General features: G+C 36.5%; 1 protein-coding gene across 3 annotated transcripts; it reads right to left on the bottom strand.

The window, feature by feature from the left end:
* Window positions 1-391: 391 nt before the first annotated feature.
* On the bottom strand, window positions 392-22,727 carry cdhr5-rs (cadherin-related family member 5, related sequence). 3 transcript variants are annotated; one of them, XM_051892402.1, is made up of 17 exons: window positions 22,591-22,727; window positions 22,427-22,506; window positions 15,934-16,048; window positions 12,427-12,531; window positions 10,822-11,030; window positions 9,935-9,991; window positions 9,770-9,862; window positions 9,555-9,641; window positions 9,233-9,343; window positions 8,959-9,129; window positions 8,372-8,462; window positions 8,181-8,287; window positions 7,764-7,964; window positions 7,532-7,663; window positions 7,281-7,359; window positions 6,158-6,351; window positions 2,982-3,776 (listed from the first exon to the last, which is right to left on the bottom strand). In XM_051892402.1, the coding sequence occupies exons 4-17, from the start codon at window positions 12,491-12,493 to the stop codon at window positions 3,093-3,095; spliced, it is 2,283 nt and encodes a 760-aa protein (XP_051748362.1). In that variant the 5' UTR covers window positions 12,494-12,531; window positions 15,934-16,048; window positions 22,427-22,506; window positions 22,591-22,727; the 3' UTR covers window positions 2,982-3,092. The 3 variants fall into 3 exon arrangements, with proteins under 3 accessions (XP_051748364.1, XP_051748362.1, XP_051748361.1); XM_051892404.1 differs by lacking the exons at window positions 2,982-3,776; window positions 22,427-22,506; window positions 22,591-22,727 and adding an exon at window positions 392-1,508 and having other exon boundaries at window positions 15,934-16,290; XM_051892401.1 differs by lacking the exons at window positions 22,427-22,506; window positions 22,591-22,727 and having other exon boundaries at window positions 15,934-16,351.
* Window positions 22,728-25,151: the final 2,424 nt, after the last annotated feature.

The following is a 25,151-nucleotide window of genomic DNA, read 5'->3' as shown; positions in this document are numbered from 1 at the left end:
AGCTCTAAAACGTATACTGTTGTTGAGATTTTAAAGGTGAGACATTGCAAAAGGAAAATAATCTAATAGCTCCCTCTTGTGGTCACACTTCATAGTACAGCACAAAGGCCAGCTCTAACACATATACTGTTGTTGAGATTTTAAAGGTGAGAAATTGCAAAAGGAAAATAATCTAATAGCGCCCTCTTGTGGTCACACTTCATAGGACAGCGCAAAGCCCAGCTCTAAAACGTATACTGTTGTTGAGATTTTAAAGGCGAGAAATTGCAAAAGGAAAATAATCTAATAGCGCCCTCTTGTGGTCACACTTCATAGTACAGCGCAAAGCCCAGCTCTAAAACGTATACTGTTGTTGAGATTTTAAAGGCGAGAAATTGCAAAAGGAAAATAATTTAATAGCGCCCTCTTGTGGTCACACTTCATAGGACAGCACAAAGCCCAGCTCTAAAACGTATACTGTTGCTGAGATTTTAAAGGCAAGATTTATATAATGCATATTAAGATATATAGATTGTATGGAAGAGAGCATATAACATTCCCCAGATGAAAGAAATTACTTCGTTAATGATGACAGTGAGTAAATGAAGACAGAAAGGTTTTTTTTTTTTTTTTTGATGAATTCACCATTTACAGGTTATAATGAATGTATATATTTTTGCTGTGTTACGTAAAAATAGTTTTCTGTTGCTTTGTTGCTTTACAGAACTTCTTTATGACAAGCAACATGACACTTCTTGTATCTTGCCTCCATTAAACAGAGTATTCCGAGTTATGATATGGCTGGATTTACAGAAGAAAAAAGCATTAAACTCATCAAAAAATGACAGTAAAGGCATTTCAAATAAAATATTTCAAATAATTTATATTCATCAAAGAATCCTCTAAAAGTTTCACAAAAATATTTTTTAAAAATATTAACAAATTAACTTAATATTAAAATTAAAATGATTTCTGAAGGATCATGTGACACTGAAGACCGGAGTAATGATGCTAAAAAGTCAGCTTTGCCATTACAATAATAAATTAAATTTTAAATATAAAAAAAGGTATTTTAAATTGTAATATTTCAGTTTTACTGTTTTTACTCTGTTTTTGATCAAATAAATGCAGCCTTGGTGAGCATTAGACACTTCAAAAACATTAAAAAAAAAAATCTTACCAACCTTAAACTTTCGAAAGGTGTACATATAGTGACATTTGAAATGAAGGACATGCTTAAAAAAAAAAAAATCACATATCTAATTTAAGTTGAAATGAACTGAGTTCCAAAAGTTCCTTTAAAAGACGGACAACATATGAGCTGCCATGGGACTGTATGCCACTGTATCCTTCCACACAAAGCCAAAACATTCCCAAAATGCCACACAAACAGGTTCTTCAAAAGATTCGTGTAGGCAAACTGTATGTTCACCTCCATGTGCTCTTGATTCAGTCTCTCATGATGTTCTTATGATTGTGTTGTTTAAGTCCTACAAAACAGAGCGAGGAGAGATGGGTGATGATGCCTCCTGTGGACAAACAGAGAAATTACACATATGAGAAGTTTACAGAGCAGCTATTATATTATGTTCAAATAAAAGATGAACCTTGCACCCTTGTCAAAACCATTTGAAGCCTTTAAGTAGTTTTACCTCAACAAAGACTTCGCTGTGTAGAATCCAAGATCTTTTCCCCAAAGTAAAAAAGTCTGAAATTTTGCATTTTAGCTCCAAATATTGCATATACAAAAGCCATTTGCCGTTCACAGGATCTCCAGAAGTCCTGAAGCACCTGAATGTCATCTAGTCCATCATATATTATATTTCCAATAGCAACTGCAAAATTTTGCAGCAGAATATTTAACAAGATTTATATTTGGGGCAAGTCAAACATGGAAATGCATCAGTTTTGGCACAGAATATTCTGTTCTCCAGCTTGGTTTTATTATTGAAATACTAAATAGAAAATGACAGGCCATTTCAACCTTTTGAAAGTTGGTTAACTAAACAGTTGACAGCAGACAGGCCCTAATCAGAAAATTCTACTACATTTATTTACAACAAACTTCATTTTCCTCTAGTTTCAGGGCTTGACTGCAAGGCCAGTCTTAATTTAAAATGCATTAGCGGTGGATGAAAATTCTTCTTTTCTCAAAGACACAGTCATCAAAACTGCATTTAAACGTATTCTTAATTAAGGCTGATCATGTGCACAATATTTCCTTACCACTCCAGCATGATGAAAACACTGAATAAAAACAAAAACTGAGCTACTCAACCAACTGTAGAGGAGTTTCAACTCAAATCATAGAAAAAAGGTCCCGTTTACACTAGTGCGTTTTCGTTTTAAAACGCAGTTTTGCTACGGTTACGCCTGTTGTTTACACTACGCCGGCATTTTCGAAACTCGAAAACGGAGACTTTCGAAAACGCTGCAGAGCCCATTTTAGTTTGAAAACGCCGGAGCGGACCAAAACGGAGACTTTTGAAAATGATGGCGTGGCTGCTCACGCTTGCTCTTTGTATCCTTGACGACCGTGGAAACAATAACATGGAGAATGAACGGCAATCTTTGCTGGCATTTGTTGTCATTTTTAGCAGCCATTGCGCAGTTAAACTCTGCATCTTTTAATACTGCAGCTGCCTAGATGCGCAAGATGCAACTGTTTACACTTGTACGCGCATGCCCAGTGTGCGTGAACGGTCATGTGACATGCGTTTTCGGCCGTGTAGATGGAGATCGTTTCTGTAACGCTGTCGAAACGCCGGTGTAGACGAGGATCGTTTAAAACGCCGTTTTAAAACAAACGCACTAGTGTAAATGGGGCCTTAACTTAATTTCTTTAAAACAATGACATTTCAGCCAACGTCAGACATCCTTTTTTTTCTAGAGTTTGAAAACAAATAAAACATAGTTATGTCCTTTTTAATGAGCTGTTATATATATATATATATATATATATATATATATATATATATATATATTTTTTTTTTTTTTTCCCTTTTTAACCTTGTCCATAGGTTTAAACTTGTAAGGATTTAGATTTTTTTTTAATGAAAGCGACTTGTTCAAATAGTTCAACATCAAATGAGTCATCCACAGAACTTGAAGAATCAGGCATGCGATTCATCCGAATCCTCCGTTTGCAATCCGATGGTCTTTATGTGTTCTACTGTAAACTGGTTTCGCTCATGTTTGTAATAGTGCCTTAAATCATTTGGCTCATCGTCTGCCGTGTCTTCATCATCGCTGCTGTAAATAACAGAAGCCATGTTTTTGTATGGATCATTTTCATCTTCATCATCCTCGTTAGTATTGCCTTGAGTGATGATATATTCCTCTCTGGGTCCTACAGAAGGATTTGACCAACAACTATCCCCCTTTTCTGCAGGATTCTCCACTTCTGCAGCAATAGTAAAAGTTTCCTGCTGTACAACAGGTATCAAAATATCCGCTCTGGTCTCTATTTGATTACATACAACTGCAATTTGTCCTTCATTTTTAGGCAAACTGTCCTTTGCCATTCCTTCTTCGTCTTTAAAAGAGACTGATTTTGCAAATCCTTTCCCATTGGTCAGAGCTGAAGATGAGATGTTTACAGATGTTTTTTCAGGAAGCACCAGGATTGGCAGCATGTCTTGAGGTGGCGCAGATCTGTTAGTCTCAAATGTACTGGTCAGCGGAGGGAGCATGTCATCTCTTTTGGTGTACAAACCATTGGTGTATTCATGGTCAATGAACGCCTCGTTGTGGTAGGAGACGTCCTCTAAGAGTGATATGGAATGTCCTGAATTGACCTGTTGACCACGGAGAAAGGGCATTTAGGGTCTCCTCGAACAACCTTGACATATTCACAGGTCAAATCCACTGCTGAGATCCAGCGCTGATTATAGAGCAGTTATGTGTGTCACTGATTCTTGAGACATGGAACAAAATTGTTTATGTATACATGGCAATTATTTTGGATGAATCTTACGTTTTGATGCAACTTCCTGGTGCTTCTATTCTCACAAAATGTGTGATGTTTTTTTTTAGCTGTAATGCAGAATGTCAGATCGAAAAATAATGTAAACTGTAATGTGAAATATTTATAATAGATATATGCAAATATAGCACTAAGCTACGATTAAAACTACATTAAATAGAGGATAATATCAGACAGATTTTCAGTTCATCTATTGAACTGTCAACCATCGTGACAAAGTAACAATGTTGTAATTAACCCACACATGTATAAATTGGTTTTTGTTGCTAGTTACTAAAGGGACCTCCTTGAAATGAGGGAAATTTTCTGAAAATTACAAACTTTTGTGTACATTTAATATATATTTTATATATATAGTTAACATATATAGAATTAATTTATTAATTTAAATATTTAAATCTACAAAAAAAAAAAAAAACTACAAGTGGTTTAGGTGGAGGTGATAATATAAGCTTATTTTATTAATTTTGATCAAGTAAACTGTAAATGAAGGTGAAATGCTATACAGAACATTTTAGTGATCTTCAATATCAACTGAAATGTGGGGCATGTTTTGTCTCATCTCTCAAGAATCATAATCAGTCTAAATCAACAAAACATAATTAACAATTACTACAACATTTTCAACAGTGTTTATTAAAAATACACATACACAAATACAAAACGCCTATCTACATGATATCAGACCAAATACACAGTAAAATATATACCAAACCATCAGACACAGGGGGCTGTGCTTCGTATACTGACCAGCTTAAATGGTACATCATATTTATGAGGAACTGTAACACTGACAATCCCATTTAAACCAGACTATCAGGAGTATACGGCTTTCAGTTTCTCAGAAAACACATCTCACCTTCACAAGGGACAGTGACACTGCAGAACACGTCTAGCTACTTAATGTCAGGTACTTACCTGCTGAAACCATCTTAAGCTCTACATAAGAAGAATTAAAGAGGAACGTGAGGGGAAGACGACAAGCTGTTTCTTAATGTTTGACTGTGTGAATGATGCTTTATATAATTTCTGAAGTGATTCAAGTCTCTTTTTTGTTCATAATACTGTCATCCTCCTCTAATTAAAACCCAATATATTCATTTAATGTTAGCTAATAATGTTATTGTTTGAAATTGAGTTGATTAATGAGGCATTTCCTTGTTGAGTCTACAACCTACACATCCGAGCATAAACGCTCACCAATAAATTATCCATTTATAATCACTAAAAAGCTATCAATCAGTTTAGTTCATCGCGATATTACAAAGCTCCGTTATAATCAATGAAGCTGACTGCACAATGAATCTCTTATTTACACAATGTCTATATTTTGTTTGTTATAATGAGAGCATTCGCAAGCGTGCAGAGCTCAGAATTTTGAGCGGTGAGTGGATTTTAACTTAAACACATCTGATTGGCCATTGTATTCAAAAAAATCAACAGATATGTTTATGATTGGCTACATTGCTCAATGCTGCACAAACACAGTGTAAATAGAAACCTTTGACGCTCTCCAAAAAATACTGGTTTGAAAAATCTTAAAATGGACATTAAAACGTTTACGTTTGCTTCAGGTGAATACATTTATTTTTTTATTTATTTCATTTATTTTTCAACGAGTTGGAGCTCAAACTCAGGTTGCCCAAAGCGTAACCCTACAAGGATAACAGCTCTGACAAGTGGATACAGATAAGAAAAAATTAGCATAAAACACGACGGAAACATATTTACCAAATAAATTCCTTGATTTGCATCAAAAATCAGGTGACTGCCTAAGTGAGTCACGTGACTGAATAATTTTTTCATCTTTGAACAGCTCACAGATGAAAAAACGCTTTTGTTCACAAACATAAGGCATCTGTTGTTTTGTCTGCGTGCTAAACCACACTTTATTATATTAAACAAAACAGCCACAAGATCTTCTCCAGTGGTTGCTACTTTCCTAACATTTCATATTTTGTACCAAATTTTCCATAAAGTACTATTTTGTGAACACATTGGGTTTCACTTTTTCCCCATTCAAGCAGAAAGGAGCTGTACTTGTATGCCTATTGCCAAGATACTACAGAAAATTGCTATGATGGTGTAGCAAAGATGGCCGCCAAGTGGACTGACGTGCCTCAAAGGGGCTAAAGTATGTATGGGATGTAAATAAAGGGTATTACTCAATATATTTGATAAATTCGCTCTTACCACATTCGGATGCTTCCCTAGGGCTACTGCGCCCCTGTCTGCAGGATCCCGTCTCTCTCTTCGTCTCTTGGCCAGCCAGAGGCAAATAAACAGGACTGTCACAGCCACTATAAGAACAAGGGCAGCAATGCCGCCGGCCATCCCTGCGTTCATATCTCCAAACAGCCGTTCTTCTCCAAATGGACTTCTAGGAACTGTCCGAGAGTTTAGAGAGTGGAAAAAAAATCTATGATTACTCACAAAGCCTTGTTCTTCCGTGCAAGACAGTTCTGTGTCTTACACCTCTAAGTCATTTATCATTTAGTTTGGCTTTGAATGACTGCCAAAAGTAGGGCAGTAATCTAATCAATCTAATTTAACACCTTAGTCATGCCTTTAAAAAATCAACCAGGAATAATCAAATTAACCAGATGAACGTTCTATGTGAATTATCATTTTATAGGGTTTAACCCTCTGTGGTATGGTGTAGCCATATGGCAAAATATTATTGTCCTTCACACTTTAAAGACAAATGCTGAAGAATTGCACCCCAACACTAGTAAACACATTTCTTCTACATCTGGATTTATTTCTGTGCGTCTATGATAAGTTAAATCAATGTTTTTAGTTTTATTTAACACAATCACAGTCAAGTGGCAACAATTATGTTACTGCAGTTATTATTTGGAAATGGTCATTTCCAAAATTGTGTTTGTGAATAACACAATTATGGTTTTCTGAAAAATAAACGCAAATGGCCAAGAAGAGTGCAAGAAGTAGAAATGACTCTAATAATGAGGATGAACTCAACTTTTAAGAGCAATATTAAAAGAAATTTTAAAATTATAATGATTCATGCAATTTCAGTTCATAAGAGTTGTATTAATAAAGTATCGCTATTTATAAACATGAATTGAATTGTTTTGTTTTTGTTTGTGTTTTTTTAAGTACAGTGTTTCCATTAAATTTTATTTTATTTTATTTTATTATTTCAGAACCTCTTTTTTTAAAAATTCTAGCGGGACAAAATATTTCCTTGTTAAAACATAATTCAGACAGATAGTTAACTGTGATTAGGTAACCTTGATTTTACGGAAATTAAATTAAAACACATTTAATTAATATTCCCCTTAAGGGAATTTACCTGGAATTCCCTTCTGTAGAACTTCAATGTCCACTGAAGCGTGTGCAGCCTCACCTGACTCTTCGTCTGTTGCAATCACCTGTGATAAAAATCATCACATCATCAGTGGTGTCATGACAAATGTAATCCTGTCAGGGTCCATGTGTTACTGCTGTTTTACACACATTTGTAGCTAATTCGATACAAATTCTTGCTGCTTTGTATATGGTTAAGGCACAAGTAGGTCATTAAGTCACAGTCACGACTGTCACCTCTAGGATATGTCGGTCGAACGCTCTGAGCCGGTCCGTCTTTGCAATCACAATGCCATCCTGGGTAATGTGATACAGTTTACTGCTACCCGTCAAGGGTTGCATTGTGTAACGGATTTTTGGGTTTATTCCCTGCAAAACAGTGGGGAAAAAAGAGAGAAAACACTCAAAAGGAAGGTTTGCAGACAATTTTTGTTAAGTGTTTCCTATAAAGGAAGTGTTTTCACTCTACATCTTTGAAGTCCCTGTCGATGGCCTGGACCACCAGGACTTGGTTCCCGTAAGTAGTGACCAGAGTAGCAGGGCTGGAGCTCTCGATGAGGAACCCTTTGTAGACGGTCTTGTTGAAGAATGGAGGAAACAGGTTCTCCGACACCACGTGCACCAGTGCCGTTGCCACCGAATATTTCTTTGGGTCGTTCACCTGTGCAGCCTGTTGGAGTTTGCAAAGGGTAATTATGATGAGACAACTGATGTCATCATTGTGTCACATAACCCACACATTTATATTGAATGCAATTTCCTTTTATTGTATTTCTTCATGTGAAGCACTTCCATACTGTGTCCTTGTTAACCCTAAACAGCAGAACAGCGTGTTAAATCAGCCATCACTTTGTTGTTCATAAACATAGACATTATCCTGTCGTACCATTATGCGGAGCCTGAATGAAGGGGTGAGGAGTCTGTTTTCAACCCGTTGCCTGAGAGAGATCTCTCCTGTTTTCGAATCGATTGTAAATCTGCCATTATCATCACCTATAAAGTTATTTTGAGTAACGTTAAAAAGTTAAACATTAAGTTAAAAAGTCAATAAATCAATGCAACATACAGTAAACTCACCTGACAGAATACTGTAGACTAGAGGAGACAGTATGTCTTTGTCTCCATCTTCAGCATGAATGGGACCCGGAGAAAAATAAAGCACAGCATCCTAGATAATAAAAAAAACAAAAAAATTAGGCTTTCTAATGCAAGAATCACTATTTCATTGTTCATATGGTACACTACCGTTCAAAATTTTGGGGTTTGTAAGATTTTTTTTAATATATTTTTGAAAGAAGTCTTTCTGCTCACCAAGGCTACATTTATTTGATCAAAAATACAGTAAACACTGTGATACTGTGAAATATTATTACAATTTAAAATAACTGTTTTCTATTTGAATACATTTTAAAAATGTAATGTATTACTGTGATGGAAATGGTGAACTGTAAAATACGAATTAACAATTTTTTCCAGAAATAGAAAGGTTTTTTTTTTGTTTTGTTTTTTAACAGCATTTATTTGAATTTTTTTTGTAACATTATAAATATATTTACTGTCACTTTTGATCAATTAATTTCTCTCTTTAAAAAAAAACTTTTGAAATGACCTGTATATCAGGTCATTGCAGCTAAATCAGTCATTTGTACACTGCCACCATATACCTCATCTGTTTCTGTGATGTTGACGCTGTACACAGGGTTGGTGCAGATATTATGATCTCCATCTTTATAAACAGGTGCGCACGGCTGAAACTGTGGATACTGGTCATCACCGTCTAGAACATTCACAGTGACCGTAGCCGTTGTGCTGTACTTTTCTCTCGTCGTCATTTCCTGTTGATTTAAACAGCAGAAAGGGCAGTTCAAACTGTCCTTCCTTAATTCTGATTCCTTTTAAGCACATCATATGTAAACGGTTCAAAGATGTTTCACGTACCACAGCAACTATGACCACCTGCAGCTGGGTTTTAGTCTCATAGTCCAAAGGTTTATCCAGGATCACCATCCCGCTGTTGGGTAGATCGATCCTAAAATAGCTGGCATCAGCCTGGATGAGAGAGACACACAGTGCTGGCAATGATCTCTTAGATTGCGGTAATAATAAAAACACTTTGAGGCCTTTGTATAGAGCAGGTTGTTACATAACAAGGAGCCATGCGGAGTAGTCAGTCAACGCAGACAGACTGATTAAGGCTACTGCAAAACCTTTAATTCAGCCTTTCCTCTGTAATTTTATCCCTATTGAATGTGCCACTCACTGTAGATTTGTCGATCATATAAGTGATCGTGTCTCCATCGCCGTCTCTGGCTTTCACTGTGAACACCATTGAGTTTACAGTCAGCAGCTGTGGGAAGAAAGTCAGGATTTAGATGTCAGGGGTCTAAGATATAATGATCAGTAAAAGATTCATTTCAAACACAAGTTTAATTCCGAAATAATTCAATATAGAGTCAAATCTGGAGTAAAACAGACCTCACTTATATATCGTGGTTGAATGGTGTCTTCAAGGAAATGTGGCATGTTGTCGTTTTCATTCAATATCTCCACCATGACTCGATATCGACTCTGAAATAAGATCCTCTGGGTTAATTGCACTCTAGTATCATTAAGTATCATTATTTTTGCAGTGCACCATACCCTTATTATTTCATCTTCATAACATGTCAAAGCAGCTATCAGGACTGATCCCAGCACCTGTAAATTACCACAGGAATAAAACATTAGGTCACATAGGGGGGTTAGTGTTTATATAGTCATTTCAAATCACAGTTGCAAAATTATTCACCTCAGATTATCACTGGAACATACACGTACTGTACATAAGCTGTTCCATTGGTACACCTTTATTTACACTACCATTCAAAAGTTTGGGGTCAGTAAGATTTTTACTTTCTGAAATAAATTAATACTTTTATTAATAAAGGATGAATTAAATTGATCAAAAGTGATAGTGAAAACATTTATGTTACAAAAGATTTCCATTTAAAATGAATGCTGTTCCTTTAAACTTTATATTTAAAGAAAAAAAAGACCAAATCATCATATTAGAATGATTTCTGAAGGATCATGTGACACCTAAGACTGGAGTAATGGCTGCTGAAAATTCAGCTCTGTATCATAGGGATAAATTACATTTTAAAATATATTAAATAGAAAACAGTTATTTTAAATTGTAATAAAATTTCACAACATTACTGTTTTTACTGTATTTTGATCAAATCAATGTGGCCCTTGTGAAACAAAAATGACAATACTTCCTTTTATATTATTTATTTTTAATTTACTTAAAACAGAAATGTATGTATTTTAAGTCTACTTTAATGTTGTAATGTTTTATTCTATTTTTGCAACAGTCAAATCTGGTAAAATAACTAATAATAAAATTTATAGAAGTTCTATTTTAAAACCCTAAATGATGGCTTAAAATGTCTCCAATGTGTTGGCTGGCTGTTTTAAAGTCCTAAAGCTTCAGTGTTATTCTGGCTTCCCTCCACATGCTAACATCCACTATTCGTGTTAATCACCTCTCGATCCAAGGTCCTTGAAAACGATGAGTTGAGTCGGATTGTTCGGCCTTCAAGGTAAAACCAGTCAGCGTTTTCTCCTGTGAGACACAGACGGATGCTACTGGCTCCAGGGTCTCCGTTGATACTGAGGTTGGCTATGAACTCTCCAGTGGGACTGTTCTCTCTGACCGTGGCGAATATATCTTGACCACCCAGGCATAAACTGGCTGCCGTTCAGATGAGAGACTGATTAGATTATGAGGACAACACAAATCATCCATAAAATCACAGATTGCACAGCTAATTTATAAAACAACACCTTTATAATAATAGTGGAGAGCAGGAATAATTGTAACAAGTATTGGATTTTTACCAAATATATCACGGGTATTCTTAAGAGCAAGACACTAATCACTCCAGAGAGACTTTCACAGACATGATGTACTAAACATAATATAGCATAATTTAATAAAACACATGGGGTACCCACTTTTATTTCAATGCTACGTAGATATATCTACCTGCACTTTAAAGGGGTCATGAATTGAGAAATCAACTTTTCCTAGAGCTTTTGATATATAAGAGGTCATCGTACTATAAGAAAATCCTGTAAGTTTCAGAACTGAAAACTTCCTTGTTAGTACAATAAAAGCTTTTATTGACACCAGGCCCATTGAACAACTGATCCTAGGTGAAACGCCGCCTCCGCAGAAGAAATGAATGCCTACTTCATCATTGCAATGTTAGCCCCGCCCACTGGCGTGGTAGTGAGATGAGGAGGAGAGAAGAGCGATACAACAGGACAAAAATAACATTTCCTTTCAAATGATCCTTATGCTAGGAATACAGTTATTTATTTTCAGCGCGTCTCAGTTGAGCTTTATTTATTTCTATTCGGTATTTCACTGTGGATTCTTTGGTAAATCAATCACATTTCGGCGCAGGCTTTGCAAACAGACTTTTAAGATATGGACTCGACAGTAATGCAACAACATGTAAGTAACTGAGTTACTCCTACTGTTCTAATGCCTGATCTGATATGTAATGATTCATGTACAGTCAGATGTTCTTTGTCTAAGTGTCAGTAAATCAAACCAGTGACTAGTCTAGCAAGAGTAGTTTATCAGTGAATGAGTTTTGGACACGTGCCAAAACTCCCATTTTAATTAACAAATCTCTTAGTTATATCGCATTTGCACTGTTAGTGACAATGAAAGCATTTGTTAATGTGCAGAAACTGTTGAGGAGATCACTGCTTTCATGCGCTCAACAACGTCTGTGATCCTCCATTTTTTGTTGTCAGATATCCGGAAATTTGCTGTGTTAAATAAGTAAAACGGGTTGCAAACACAGTTTCAAGCTGACTTTAAGCACTTAAGTCTCCATTTGCTCTTTCTTTAATCTCATTTCTGTCAAGAAAAACAAAAAAACAACTGAGATATTAAAATGAATCTCACTCGTGACTCTCAATACTTGAAGAGAGTCATTCAGAGACTCATTATCATTTCCAACAGCCTCATAACCATTTCTGGCACATATGTTAATATTCACTATATCACAGAGCAGTGATTCGTGAAAATTAGCCTCTGTTGTTGCAGACCCTGATTTCAGAGAGGTGTTTACCTTTTGCAATGTGATAGAATATGTTCAGTGCCATCTGGCAGAGGAACAATCTCCATGGCGTCAACATGGTTGATATTCCCCTGGGCTTACGTCTCCTTGTCCCAGCTGTAAAAGAAATGCCAAACCCTGACAGTCAATTGCTCTGAAGGATTTAGAGTGCTCATATTACCTGTCACAAAGAGCAGACTTTCTTATTCAAACCAAAGGTCAATTAAATCAGAAGATTAACAAAGCATATTTATACTGTCGCGCCACCATCTGAAATTCATCAGTCGAGTTACACAAGTGAGTCAAATCAAACTGCTAAATGAATGAACCTCATACAGTCTCTCACCACTAGTGTTTGTTTACTTCTGTTTAGGTTTTAGTTGTGTTTAGTCTTCACTTCAGGGCCTTTCCTAGTACTTAAAACCTATTATGATGTCTTTAGCCAGTGTCAAGCCACCAGCCTGGCAGCGATGTCGGTTACATGACCTCCAGGCCGCTCTTTTGATCCTCAACCTTGACACACCCCTCCACATAAGAGTTTTTTTTTCTTTCAAATCCTCATATAATACCTGCAAAGCTGCCTAAGAACTGTTGTTTCCCATTTAAGTTTTGCTGCCTGCCCAGGCGAAACTAATCTAAACATTTTTTTGTTGTTTTATCATGCATAAGGATTACATTATTTCCGTCCGGCAAGAAAATAAATAACAGCATGAGGGTTAGTAAATAATGACAATTGTGATTTTTGGGTGAATTATTCCTTTACAGTTTATTCATGACATGACCACTAGGGGACATCATCATTATCACTTTTGCCCTCCATGAGTAAGATTGTAATGATGGTCCTTCAGACTGGGTAATGTCTAAAACACACCTCAGGACAGTGTGAGATGCAGGGTAATCTTATTTTGATCTTTCCTAAGGTGAAGTTCACAGTTGAGGAGGCTTATTGTGGTTGAACTGGCTGTGGCTGTGGATAACACCACTGGGACAAAAACTTTCAGAGGAAGTAATGATGACATGTGACATGTACACTAGTGTTCAAACAGTTTGGTTGTGGTAAGAATTGATTTGGGTTTTTAATGTTTTTGAAAGACATCTCTTATGCTCTTCAAGGCTGATCAGTAAAATACAGTAAAAATAGTAAAACTATATTATATATATATATATAACAGTTTAAAATAACCGTTTTCTCTTATAATATATTGTGTCAAAGCTGAATTTTCAGCATCATTACTCCAGTCTTCAGTGTCACATGATCCATCAGAAATCATTTTAATATTCTGATTTTCTGCTCAAAAAATCTTTCCATGGATATCCATTAATGATCATACCAGTTAGTCTTTGAGTTCATTATCATTGTGTATTTAAGTTTCTGTTCCCCTTCTGTTCATTGTCCGGTATTGTTTGTGCCTAGCGCTGTTTCGTTTTTGGATTACCTGCTTTTGAGTTATTTAATATACCTTATATATATATATATATATATATATATATGATCCTTTTGGCATTTCTTCATCATCATTGGACATAAACGTTACACAGAGACCCCTTGTTACGTATTATATTCTACATTTACATTAGCATTTTATCCAATTTCAGATGTCAATATATCTGATTTTAGCCTATAAATTTATATTAGCCTAACATTTATATATTATCATAATGTATTTACTGTATATTCTTTATGATACTTATATTGCAAAGCCATTATAATCATTAGTGATGTACAGAATCATATACTCGCACACTACATTTTAATTTTACTTAATACATTTTAATGTGGGAAGTTTAACGTCTTAATGTTGGCATTGGTTGTATTTTTTTCATTAAAATTGATTAGACATACAATAATTAGCAATTATTCACTGCTTATCAGTTCTCTAGCCAAGTCCTTAAAACTAAGAGGACATTTAAGCAAAATGCTATTCATAATTTAGTAGTTTAAATGCGATGCAGCTTGTTTGAAGAGTCTACTAATTAATGTTTCAAGGAAACAGCCTGATTAAAATATGTCATAAATTAATCCTAAATCAACAGGTCTTGTTAACCTTGTTAACTCCTGTGAACTCTTAGAAACTCCTCCTTATTGTGCAGCCATGCCAGATGTTATCAATGATTGTTTGGATACAGGATGACTGTATGTGGATTGCATGTGATTAGGGATTAAATCGAGTAATTAATGCGAAACAGGAAGTAGGTCTCTGCCACAACCAAGATTATGGGATTACAGCACAATATGGTGTAATATTCTTGCTGTACACTGCAGCTTGCTATTTATTATGCATGTCTCTGTGTGTTTTGCAGTTTGTCTGCAAGTGTTGCTGAAGACCACTTTGTCAAATTAGTTTTAGCTGAAGTATTTGCAGAATTAGTAACGTCGCTGTATCTCACAATTGAGAGCACTCATCGGCAGAGATGATTGTACACTCAACAAGGATTGTGAAAAGTGTTATTATTTGAGAATGTTATTTAAAGGGATAGCTCACACAAAATGAAAATTAACCAAAGAGTTGATGGGCCTTATTGGCTTCCATAGTATGGGGGGGAAGAATACTATGGAAGTCAATGGGGCCCATCAACTGTTTGGTTACTGACATTCTTCAGAATATCTTCTTTTGTGTTCAGCAGAAGAAATAAATTCATACAGGTTTAGAACAACTTAAGGGTGAGTAAATGATGACAGAATTGTCATTTTTGGGTGAACTAACCCTTTAAGAATGTACAATATGTATATGTATTAGTACTGTCAAATCAATGAATTGTGATCTAGCGTAAAAAATTGTGTTTACATAATTTATGTGTGTGTGTATATGTTATTATATTTGTAAAAATAATATGTGTGTGTGTATATATACATATACACACACACACAGACATATATATAATTTAAATATAACATGAAGAAACACAAAGTCACACAACAGAGAGAGACCGGCAACTCAAGCGAGGTCCAGCATGTTTAGAAGCATAGTGATTCATGCTGTCTCCTTAGATGAGACCATCAGACTCATTAGAGCAGCTTTGGAAACAGACTCAAGGATAGCGAGACAATTAGCATGAAGCAGGGCCAGTCGGTAAACTTGAAAAATAACAGACTTTCTGATACAGATCACTTTAAAAGAAAGAGCGAATACAAATGCAATGTTCTCGCTGAAGTCACAAAACAATTTATCTGTATTCCTGTCATATTTATAAGATCAGGCCCTAGCTATGCTGACTGGATGCTTCAGTAATCAGATTGCTTTGAGGCTGATCTAAAGAGGTCACTGAACATCTATACAGCTGTCTATCACTACAGCTGGAAAAATTACACTTTTGTTTGCATCAAACATTCACTTAATCACAAAAACTGACAGTTTACAAAACCCAGGCAGCTATGGCATGCTAGGAAAGTGCTTTCACTACAGCCATAACAAGAAAGCAACAGTTGTCAATGTCCTGTGAAGTGTAAACAACACAATCACACACTAGACCAAATCTAGACCAAACACACACACTTAGACTCCCTCAGTTTTTCCTCACCGTTGCTCGGTGGTGGTTATCCTTTGTTTTTGAGCTCAGGGGATCCTGCTGTCACTTCCTGCAGTGGCTGCTCCTGTTCTTCGCCACATGTCTGTCCCGTGAGGGGGGCTGAAACCTGCGCCACAGGGAACAGCGGGTAGCCACAATGCAAAACACAACAGATTTCTCTGGCTAGTTAACTCAGGGCTGCTCACAGAGTGAGAGAAAGAGAGAGAGAGAGAGAGAGAGAGAGAGAGAGAGAGGGATCACAACGTGTTTAGCTGGAGGGAATTAAGAGCTCTCACACACAGCAGAGTGAGGGCTTAGACAGCATTTCCAGGACAGGATAACTCTGGCTGCTGAGAGGGAGGTTAAACTGAGAACATTAGCTTGGGCGCCAATGCTAATGCAGTCCAAGGTGTGCAAACGCTGCTAGTTTGTCATTACACATGATCTGCTGCTTCATGATGAAGAATTCAGCTTGACAAGGCATGTTTGCTGTCAGTTTGAGTATATGGGGTCAAAAGGGTCACAAGGCCTGTCCCAAGTGCTGTAGAGATGGTGTGTGGTTGAATCTCATGAAAATTTCTCTAGGTCAAATTTTACCCGACCAATTTTACCCGTGTCTCCTATTTTATTGTCTGTCCACTCACCTAATATAAACAGTCTAGGACATAGTGAAACATGAATATCCAAAACCATGCAGATGTGTTCATGAACTCTTTCCCACAAATCCTGAATTTTTGTACAAAACCAAAGAGCATGAGCTAAATTGCCATCCTCAGCCTTACATCTCTAGCAATATGGTGTATCTTTTAACCCAAGCCTAATCAAGAGTCTAGAAGGAGTTCAGTAAAAATGGTGCATAATCTTGAATTGTATTTCTATGGTATAGTGGTCTACACTTGTTTCCCATATTTTCTTCATCTCCAAGACTTTAAATCAACCAGTAGTAACACTGATGCTTCATGTCCCTTCCCATATACCGAAATTACAATGAGCTGACTCAGGAAGCTGTGTACTAAAACCAAAAGTAGTACAAAGAAAATGCCGTAACTGTAAATACCTGAAAAACTGAGATCCAGATATACCGATCAGGCATAACATTATGACCACTGATGAAATTATGATTCACTGGTGAAATGAATAACACTGACTATCTCTTCATCATAGCACCTGTTAGTGGGTGGGATATATTGGGCAGCAAGTGAACATTTTGTCCTCAAATTTGATGTGTTAGAAGCAGGAAAAATGGGCAAGCGCAAGGATTTGGGCGAGTTTGACAAGAGATAAATTGTGATTGCTAGATGACTGGGTCAGAGCATCTCCAAAACTGCAGCTCTAAAGTGGTCAGTATCTATCAAAAGTGGTCCAAAGAAGGAACAGTGTTAAACCAGCGACAGGGTAATAGGCGGCCAAGGCTCATTGATGCACATGGAGAGCAAAGGCTGGGCCGTGTGGTCCGATCCAACAGACGAGCTACTGTGGCTCAAATTGTTTAAGAAGTTAATGCTGGTTCTGATAGATAGGTGTCAGAATACACAGTGCATCGCAGTTTGTTGTGTATGGGACTGCATAGCTGCAGACCAGTCAGGGTGCCCATGCTGACCCCTGACCACCGCTGAAAGTGCCAAAAGTGGGCACGTGAGAATCAGAACTGGACCACGGAGCAATGGAAGAAGGTGGCCTGGTCTGATGAAGTGTGTTTTCTTTTACATCACGTGGATGGCCGGGTGAGTGTGCGTCGCTTACCTGGGGAACACATGGCACCAGGATGCACCATGGGAAGAGGGCAAGCCGGCAGAGGCAGCGTGATGCTTTGGGCAGTGTTCTACTGGGAAACCTTGGGTCCTGCCATCCATGTGGATGTTACTTTGACACGCACCACCTACCATTGTTGCAGACCATGTACACCCTTTCATGGAAACGGTGTTCCCTGGTGGCTGTGGCCTCTTTCAGCAGGATAATACACCCTACCACAAAGCAAAAATGGTTCAGGAATGGTTTGAGGAGTACAACAACGAGTTTGAGGTGTTGACTTGGCCTCCAAATTCCCCAGATCTCAATCCAATCGAGCATCTGTGGGATGTGCTGAACAAACAAGTCCGATCCATGGAGGCCCCACCTCACAACTTACAGGACTTAAAGGATCTGCTGCTATCATCTTGGTTCCAGATACCACAGCACACCTTCAGAGTTCTAGTGGAGTCCATGCCTTGACAGGTCAGGGCTGTTTTGGCAGCAAAAAGGGGACGAACACAATATTAGGAAGGTGGTCATAATGTTATGCCTGATCAGTGTATATTGCTGTCCCAAGTATTTTTTCACCTCTCAAACCAGTTTAAAGGACAGACTCTGCAATATTGAAATCGAAGGCAAAACAGATTGTTCAATCGTATTCCAAGGGGGAGCTCGCTCAGGAGGAAGTGACCAGTGAGCCAGGTGTCTAACGTTGAAAGCATAATAATAAAACAAAAGCATTAGACATGCCTAGACCACCTTTCTCAGCAGGTCTCTGTAACTAATTAAAATGCATCCGAGGTCGCTTACCATTCCAAATAAAAGCCTTACATATTCTGTCAAACTGTTTAAAATAGGAAAGTGGTATTTGTATTGGGAGAGACTGTAATAAATAATTCAGTTTGGGCATACAACTCATTTTAATTACATTGACATTAGAAATGGAGCCCATCTATCCATTTTGCAAAAAAATCTTTTTTATTAAGGGGTCAAAATTAGCTCTCACTAAATCACTCAAATTTGGGGGAAATAAAATGCCTAAATATCTAATGCCTGACTTAGGCCATTGGAACATAAAGCTGTGACAGGGCAAAATGCAGTTAGTGCAAGAGCTTATGATTTAGACCAATTCACTCTATAACCTGAAAACATCAATTGTTCTAAGGAGGCAGAAACGAATAATAAAATGTCATCTGCATAAAGCATAAGCTTATGTATTTCGAAACCAGGAGGGAAAGAGGAGAGCCTTGTCGGGTTCCTCTACCAAGTACCAAATAGGATGTCCTTTTGGGGATGTGACCAGTACATGTTTGTTTACAGGTTTCATAAGATTTACCACATGTATTCATGCTGTGTAGTCAGTGTAGCACTAACTGCTGGGATTGATCACTGAAATCAACTTAAGTGCCAACTGCTAAGCTTTTATCTCTGAGTTTAAGTGAGAGAAGGTCCATTCCTGTCTATCTCCACTGCCAAGGCTGCAGGGTGACTCGAGTACCACACGTCTTTAATTCCATTTGACAAGGGATTACGATACCAAGGCACTTTCTTGCTCTATATTTCCCTGTCTGTAAAGTACACAATTGAAGTCCCGCTTTAAAAAAAAAATACCGTAATTATTCATCACTCTTACCCAAGCAACTGTTGCGACATGTCCTTTCAAAGAAGTCCTTTCAAATGAGCTTTTTGTATTTTCATTTGACAGTCTATACAGTTTCATGTCACTGTATAATTTAATAATTTCTTTAAAACAAACAGCAGGTAAAACAAAATATTTGCAATGTCATACTACATTCCAACTTATTTACAAATAATATCCATCCTAATGAACCACTTTATCAGCACATTTTATTGAAAATTCTGAAAATTCCTATAGCATGTTTTGTAAAAATTGTCTCAGCAAGCAACAGTAATCAATAAGAAGACATTATTACATAATTCACATCTAATAGTATGTCAAAATTTTGACTTTTCATAATTATGACTTATCTTATAATTAAATCATAATTATTACTTATCTCCTCATAATTTTGTCTTTTTACATGATGATTGACTTCTCAATTATAACTGTCATGATTATTCTCATAAGTATTACTTATCTTATAATTTTGTATTTTTATGTTAATTTCAACATCTCATAATTTCGATTTTTTTGACCATAATTTCATTTTTATCCCGATTATGACTTGGTGTGTCATACTTTCGCCTTTTTATTTCACAGTTATTATTATCTCATAATCTTGCATTTTTATGTGATGATTATGACTTTTTATCTCATAATTTCAACATATCTCATAATTTCAACTTTTGTCATAATTTCACATTTTTATTCCAATTATGACTTTGTGTGTCATACTTTCGACTTTTTAATTCACAATTATTATCATCTCATAATTTTGTATTTTATATGTTGACTTTTTATCTCATAATTTCAACTTTTTGTGTCAATTTAAACTTTATCTCAATTTTGTTTTTTTTCTCAATCATGACATGTCATAATTTCAGCTTTTTAATCTCATAATTATTACTTATTTCATAATTTTGCCTTTTGATATTATGACTTTTTATCTCACAATTTTGACTTTTTGTATGAATTTTAAACTTGCAAGTAAACTTATAAGTATGCCTTAGTATCTCATAATTTTGATAATCACATAATTATGATTTAGCAAGGCCTGATTTTTTTTATTTAGTGAAAATGTGCTTCCATAGTAACCAAATGGGAAGGAGCTTAAGGAAGCGTCAATTGACCTACAATCTTCTGCCCTTCCTCTCTCTATATGAGATAACAGGCTGCTAGGCTGATCTGCTTTCAATGGGACCCCTCCTTAACGCCGCGTATGAGGGGAGATAATTGGCTTAGACCTCTTGCCATGATTACACACTACTGTGGATTAAACACTTTGACATTCACTTCTCATAGACGGGCACAGGTAGCACACCTGTGGATGATCAAGGGATGTAGCAAATTCTAAGAACACCCCTTCATTTTCTGCTCTCGCAGTCTCAAGATCAATCAGAGGCATGTTTGCATCGATCGGCAGGCTCACGGAGGAGTTAATTATCCTCCAGCACTGCTTTCTGATCCATGTCCTTCCCTGTCAGCTTCAGCACCTCTTAGCACATTATCCGGAGATGATTTGCAGGGCGGCAGGGGACACTGGAGATTTTCGTGTTTGTTTGGGAATTGACATCGCTTAGACTGAGTTCACCTCTAGAGCTCCTTTTGGGGTTGACAGATGTACATGTCCTGATGAGGAGAGCTCAGCATGCACATGTATACACATGCAGCTCACATGCCAGTATAGTGCATGTATTCAAGAATATATGCTTAAATTACGTGTGCGTGCACTTTTAATTCATCTTCAGTAACATATGCATTGAAATATTAAACAATGTGCATAGCATTTCAAACTACATGCATGTATAGGCTAATAATGTTACTTTTTGATCAGCATAAACCAAATCAAGGATGTATGAGTTACACTTTCTTAAGGTTATTTGCAGATCTTAGCTGACTGGCCAAGATGGTGTTCAGCTAGTTTAGCTGGTCAGCCAGCGGGTCTCCGAGTCTGACCATTACATCAGCTTCACCAGCCTGGGAGACTAGATAACAACCCCTAGGCTGGTTTAAGATTTTTGTTAACAATAGTTCTAAATAATAATAATAAAAAAAATCTGATTTTTTTTTTTTTTTTTTTTTAAAGGAAAACTATATCAATTATTGTGATTTTACCTATTTTAGCATTATTTATATACTATAACACTATTTATACATTTTTTGAATTAGCTTTTATTTTTATATTTTAATTGAGTTCCTTCTCCAAAGTGAGTTCCTTTTCACTGCTTTTTGAGTTTAAACAGTCATATACACAAAATTATGTCAAAATGTCCGTCTTGGTGAGTATTAACGTAAACAGTCGGTTAGTCTTAAAGGGATAGTTCACCCAAAAATTAAAATTCTGTCATCATTTACTAACCCTCAGGTTGTTCCAAACCTGTATACATTTCTTTGTTCTGTTGAACACAAAGGAATATATTTTGAAGAATGTGGGAAACTGAACAATTCTGGGGCACCACTGACTTCCATAGTATTTTTTTTCCTACTATGGAAGTCAATGGTGCCCCAAGGCGGCCTGGTTACAAACTTCCTTCAAAATATCTTCCTTCATGTTCAGCAGAGCAAAAGAAATGTATACAGGTTTGGAGCAACTTGAGGGCGAGTGAATGATGACATAATTTTCATTTTTGGGTGAACTATCCCTTTAAGTGAGCATAAACAGTTGAGAAAGAAAACGCATGAGCTGAAGCTTTCGTGCTATTCAAACGATAAGCTCTTACATATGTGCGATGATCAGTGTTAAAAGTAAATAAAAGTCTAAATTAGACTGTTATCGTATCGTTGGGATCACTTAAGGCCCGTTCACACCAAGAACGATAACTATAAAAATAAGATATAACTATAAAGATGTAGTTCTAAAAATTGTTCTAAACATAAAAGAATAGCAGAGTCCACACCACAACTATAATGATATAGAGGAATGATATTTTTGGGATTACTTAACTCTTTGTACAAGTCAGGATGGGCAAGTGATTTGGCAAGGTTTGATATGTAGCCTCTGAGGCAACACATGATTAATAGCCATGTTTGCAGACTGGTGTGGTAAGGTCTGTTTCACCTTTTTTTTATCAGTTTTAAAAGCAAAGTAATTCCAAATTTCACTTCTACTGCACTTTTTATTAATTAGTTTTGAGCGTGTTGAGTGAGATTTACCTGCTTTATCCATTTTGTTCCTCTGTTGTCACATTTCTCCATTTGACGGGTTCGCGTCAGTTTGGGTAGCACACTGCCACCTAATGGTGAATTTAGGAACAGCAGCGTATCAAGGACAGAAATGGCAAAATCATGATATCGTACCTTTTTAATAAAATACATACCGATATTTCCCCAGTACCGCACAACCCTACTCTATCCCTATTAAACTGGGATAGAAAAAAATATTAAAACATGACACACTTCACCTTCAAGGCTGCATTTGTTTTCCCTAGGGAACTCTATTCAGTCTCTTAAAAAGAGTCTTACATAATGTAAATGAGTTTTAATTTATTCTTGCGTCATGAATTTGATCAGACCTCTGAATGAAAGAGCTTTGCGTACAGGCCGCTCGGTGATTCAGCATTGGATTAGCTGTACTATGCTGATCCTCTGTTGTGCGTGCAGCACTGCTTTTCTTCCTTTCCAAGTTTTGTTGTGCCATATAGAACCTGTTGCCATGCAACTAGGCCATGTTCACTGCACAGAGAACTGAACATAAAATTTTTGTGTTCTCTGAGAGGGAACTTTTTTTTTGTGGTATTACAGCTTGCTTGTTTGAGTTGAACTCTAAACTAAATCCATCTGGAATCCAGGTTTATTTGAGATTATTTTAATAGATGTGCTAGCGGCCATGGGAGTTGGTGTGGAGAGGACGAATTATTATATGACTGAGGTGAGACTCATTTTACCTTTGTGATTGGCAGGTTTATGCTGCATTAACTTGATCCCCTCCTCAGAAGTGCACTAATATTTTCACCACCAGGGGGCACTAGGCACAAAATACGAGTAAAGGTGCAACTTTTTATTAATAAAAAATGGTTTTAAAATTAATAGTACTTCTTAAAGATGTACGGTACAATCGCATAAGATAATTTTCAGTCATGTCAGTGGTTTACATGGAGTGGGTAGCCTCATGGAAAGGATGCCATATTGACATCACATGACCAGCCGAATATTATATTCTATATCTCAGTAAACCCTTATTATTGGACAGTTTTACTCACCGAATTAAATTAATTAAGACTGACCTCTTATAGAGCATTTCTCCAATAGCACTGGTAACCGAAAACTATTGCTTTGCACTATTCCTTTCACAAGTTAAAAATGAATAAATAAACATTTGACCAAAAACACTATTAGGCCTACTATACACATCATATATTCATATCTTTTCAGTCCAATCTCCATTTTCTACCAATGATTCTCTCACCGTCTCTCGTTTTTTTTTCTCTCTCTCTATTTTTCTTTCTTTTACTCCTTAGCGTTTCCTTTTCTTTTCTATTTATTTGTCTTTTCTTCTTACACACTCATCTGTCCGCCGCTATCTCCTGTCTTTTGTCTCCGTAAAGGCCAATTTCCTCACTTGGTTTGATTTGGTTTAGTGGCCGCTCAGCTATTGTTCTGATCCACTGACCTTTCCTTCAGTGCTGGAAGCACAATTAAATAAGACTGTGGGCACACATGTCAGGAATATATCTCTCTGAACGGCAGTTTTTTTGATGAAATATGCCCTCCATCAGAATTTAAGGGCATTTAGTACTTTCCCCAGTGTGACAGGAATACCTCAAAACCCTCAGCGATTTCAGTCACTTTCCTGTGCAGAACCTCTGAAGCGGGTAATATTATTCTGGATCTGGTCACTGGAAAATTGCCCTTTCCTGCCTTTCCTGCGGAGGGGAATAAACTGTTTAATTTCACTTCAACCATACTCAACTTCACATATTTAGAATCGCTTTGATTGTGTGACCGACTTGATTAGTGTTCAATCGAAAGGCGGCGCCAAGGGATTTATATGCAAACATTTCTAATAAAACACACCTGCACCTGAAGAAGCCTAATATTGCTGGATTATTTCCTGTTTTGCTCACTTATCAAGGACTATAGGCATTTAATAACTATATTTTGTCACTTTTATGCCTCAGTGTTTGAATTGTGTCAAAAAAGAAAATTAATTTTGCTTCAGTGTTGCAAATCAAACCAAAAAATCAATGTGACAAGACACATTATATGCATACGGGTCATTGACGAATAAGGTTTTTAAAAAATATACATAATGGAGATATAATTAATTTTGAAGTTTTATTAAGTGTTAACAATGAGATTGTGGTTTTTATAATCAATTAACACTGCTTTTGTTATTTTTTACAAGATGGACAAAATTTGTCACCAAAAAAGTCACTCGGTATAACCAAAATTTCGGTTTTACCGAATGACACTTTTGGTTATACTGAATGACGATATTTTCAAAAAATGCTAACAGGCTGATATCTAGCTAGGACAATCAAACATTTTATATTTAGTACAAGTTTTTAAATGTTACAACATTTTCCATGTTTTATAGCGGTTGTACCGAATGACCTGATGTTTCGGGACATGGGTATGAGCAAGTTAAAACATTAATTTTTCAAATAGGTAAAAGAGAGTTTGTTACTTTGCTTCACAACCATGTGGACCTTTGCAGGTGTCTGAATGATGTCACATCCTGTCACATGATGTTGACCGCATGACTTGATCCAAAATGGTCCCTTTATATTGGTTACTCGGAATGACATAAATGAAATTAATTTTTCCGGACATTCTTTCTCATAACAAAGCAACGACTTCTACACATAATTTTAATGCCATTTTGCTCTATGTTGATATATGAGGTTATAAAATCATGCCACAATAAAAAATATATACA

Source organism: Ctenopharyngodon idella, chromosome 4, assembly GCF_019924925.1.
Source record: "Ctenopharyngodon idella isolate HZGC_01 chromosome 4, HZGC01, whole genome shotgun sequence".
NCBI classification, from domain to species: Eukaryota; Metazoa; Chordata; class Actinopteri; order Cypriniformes; family Xenocyprididae; genus Ctenopharyngodon; species Ctenopharyngodon idella.
The sequence above is the reverse complement of the archived record's forward strand: the minus strand, read 5'-3'. Positions and strand labels throughout refer to the sequence as shown.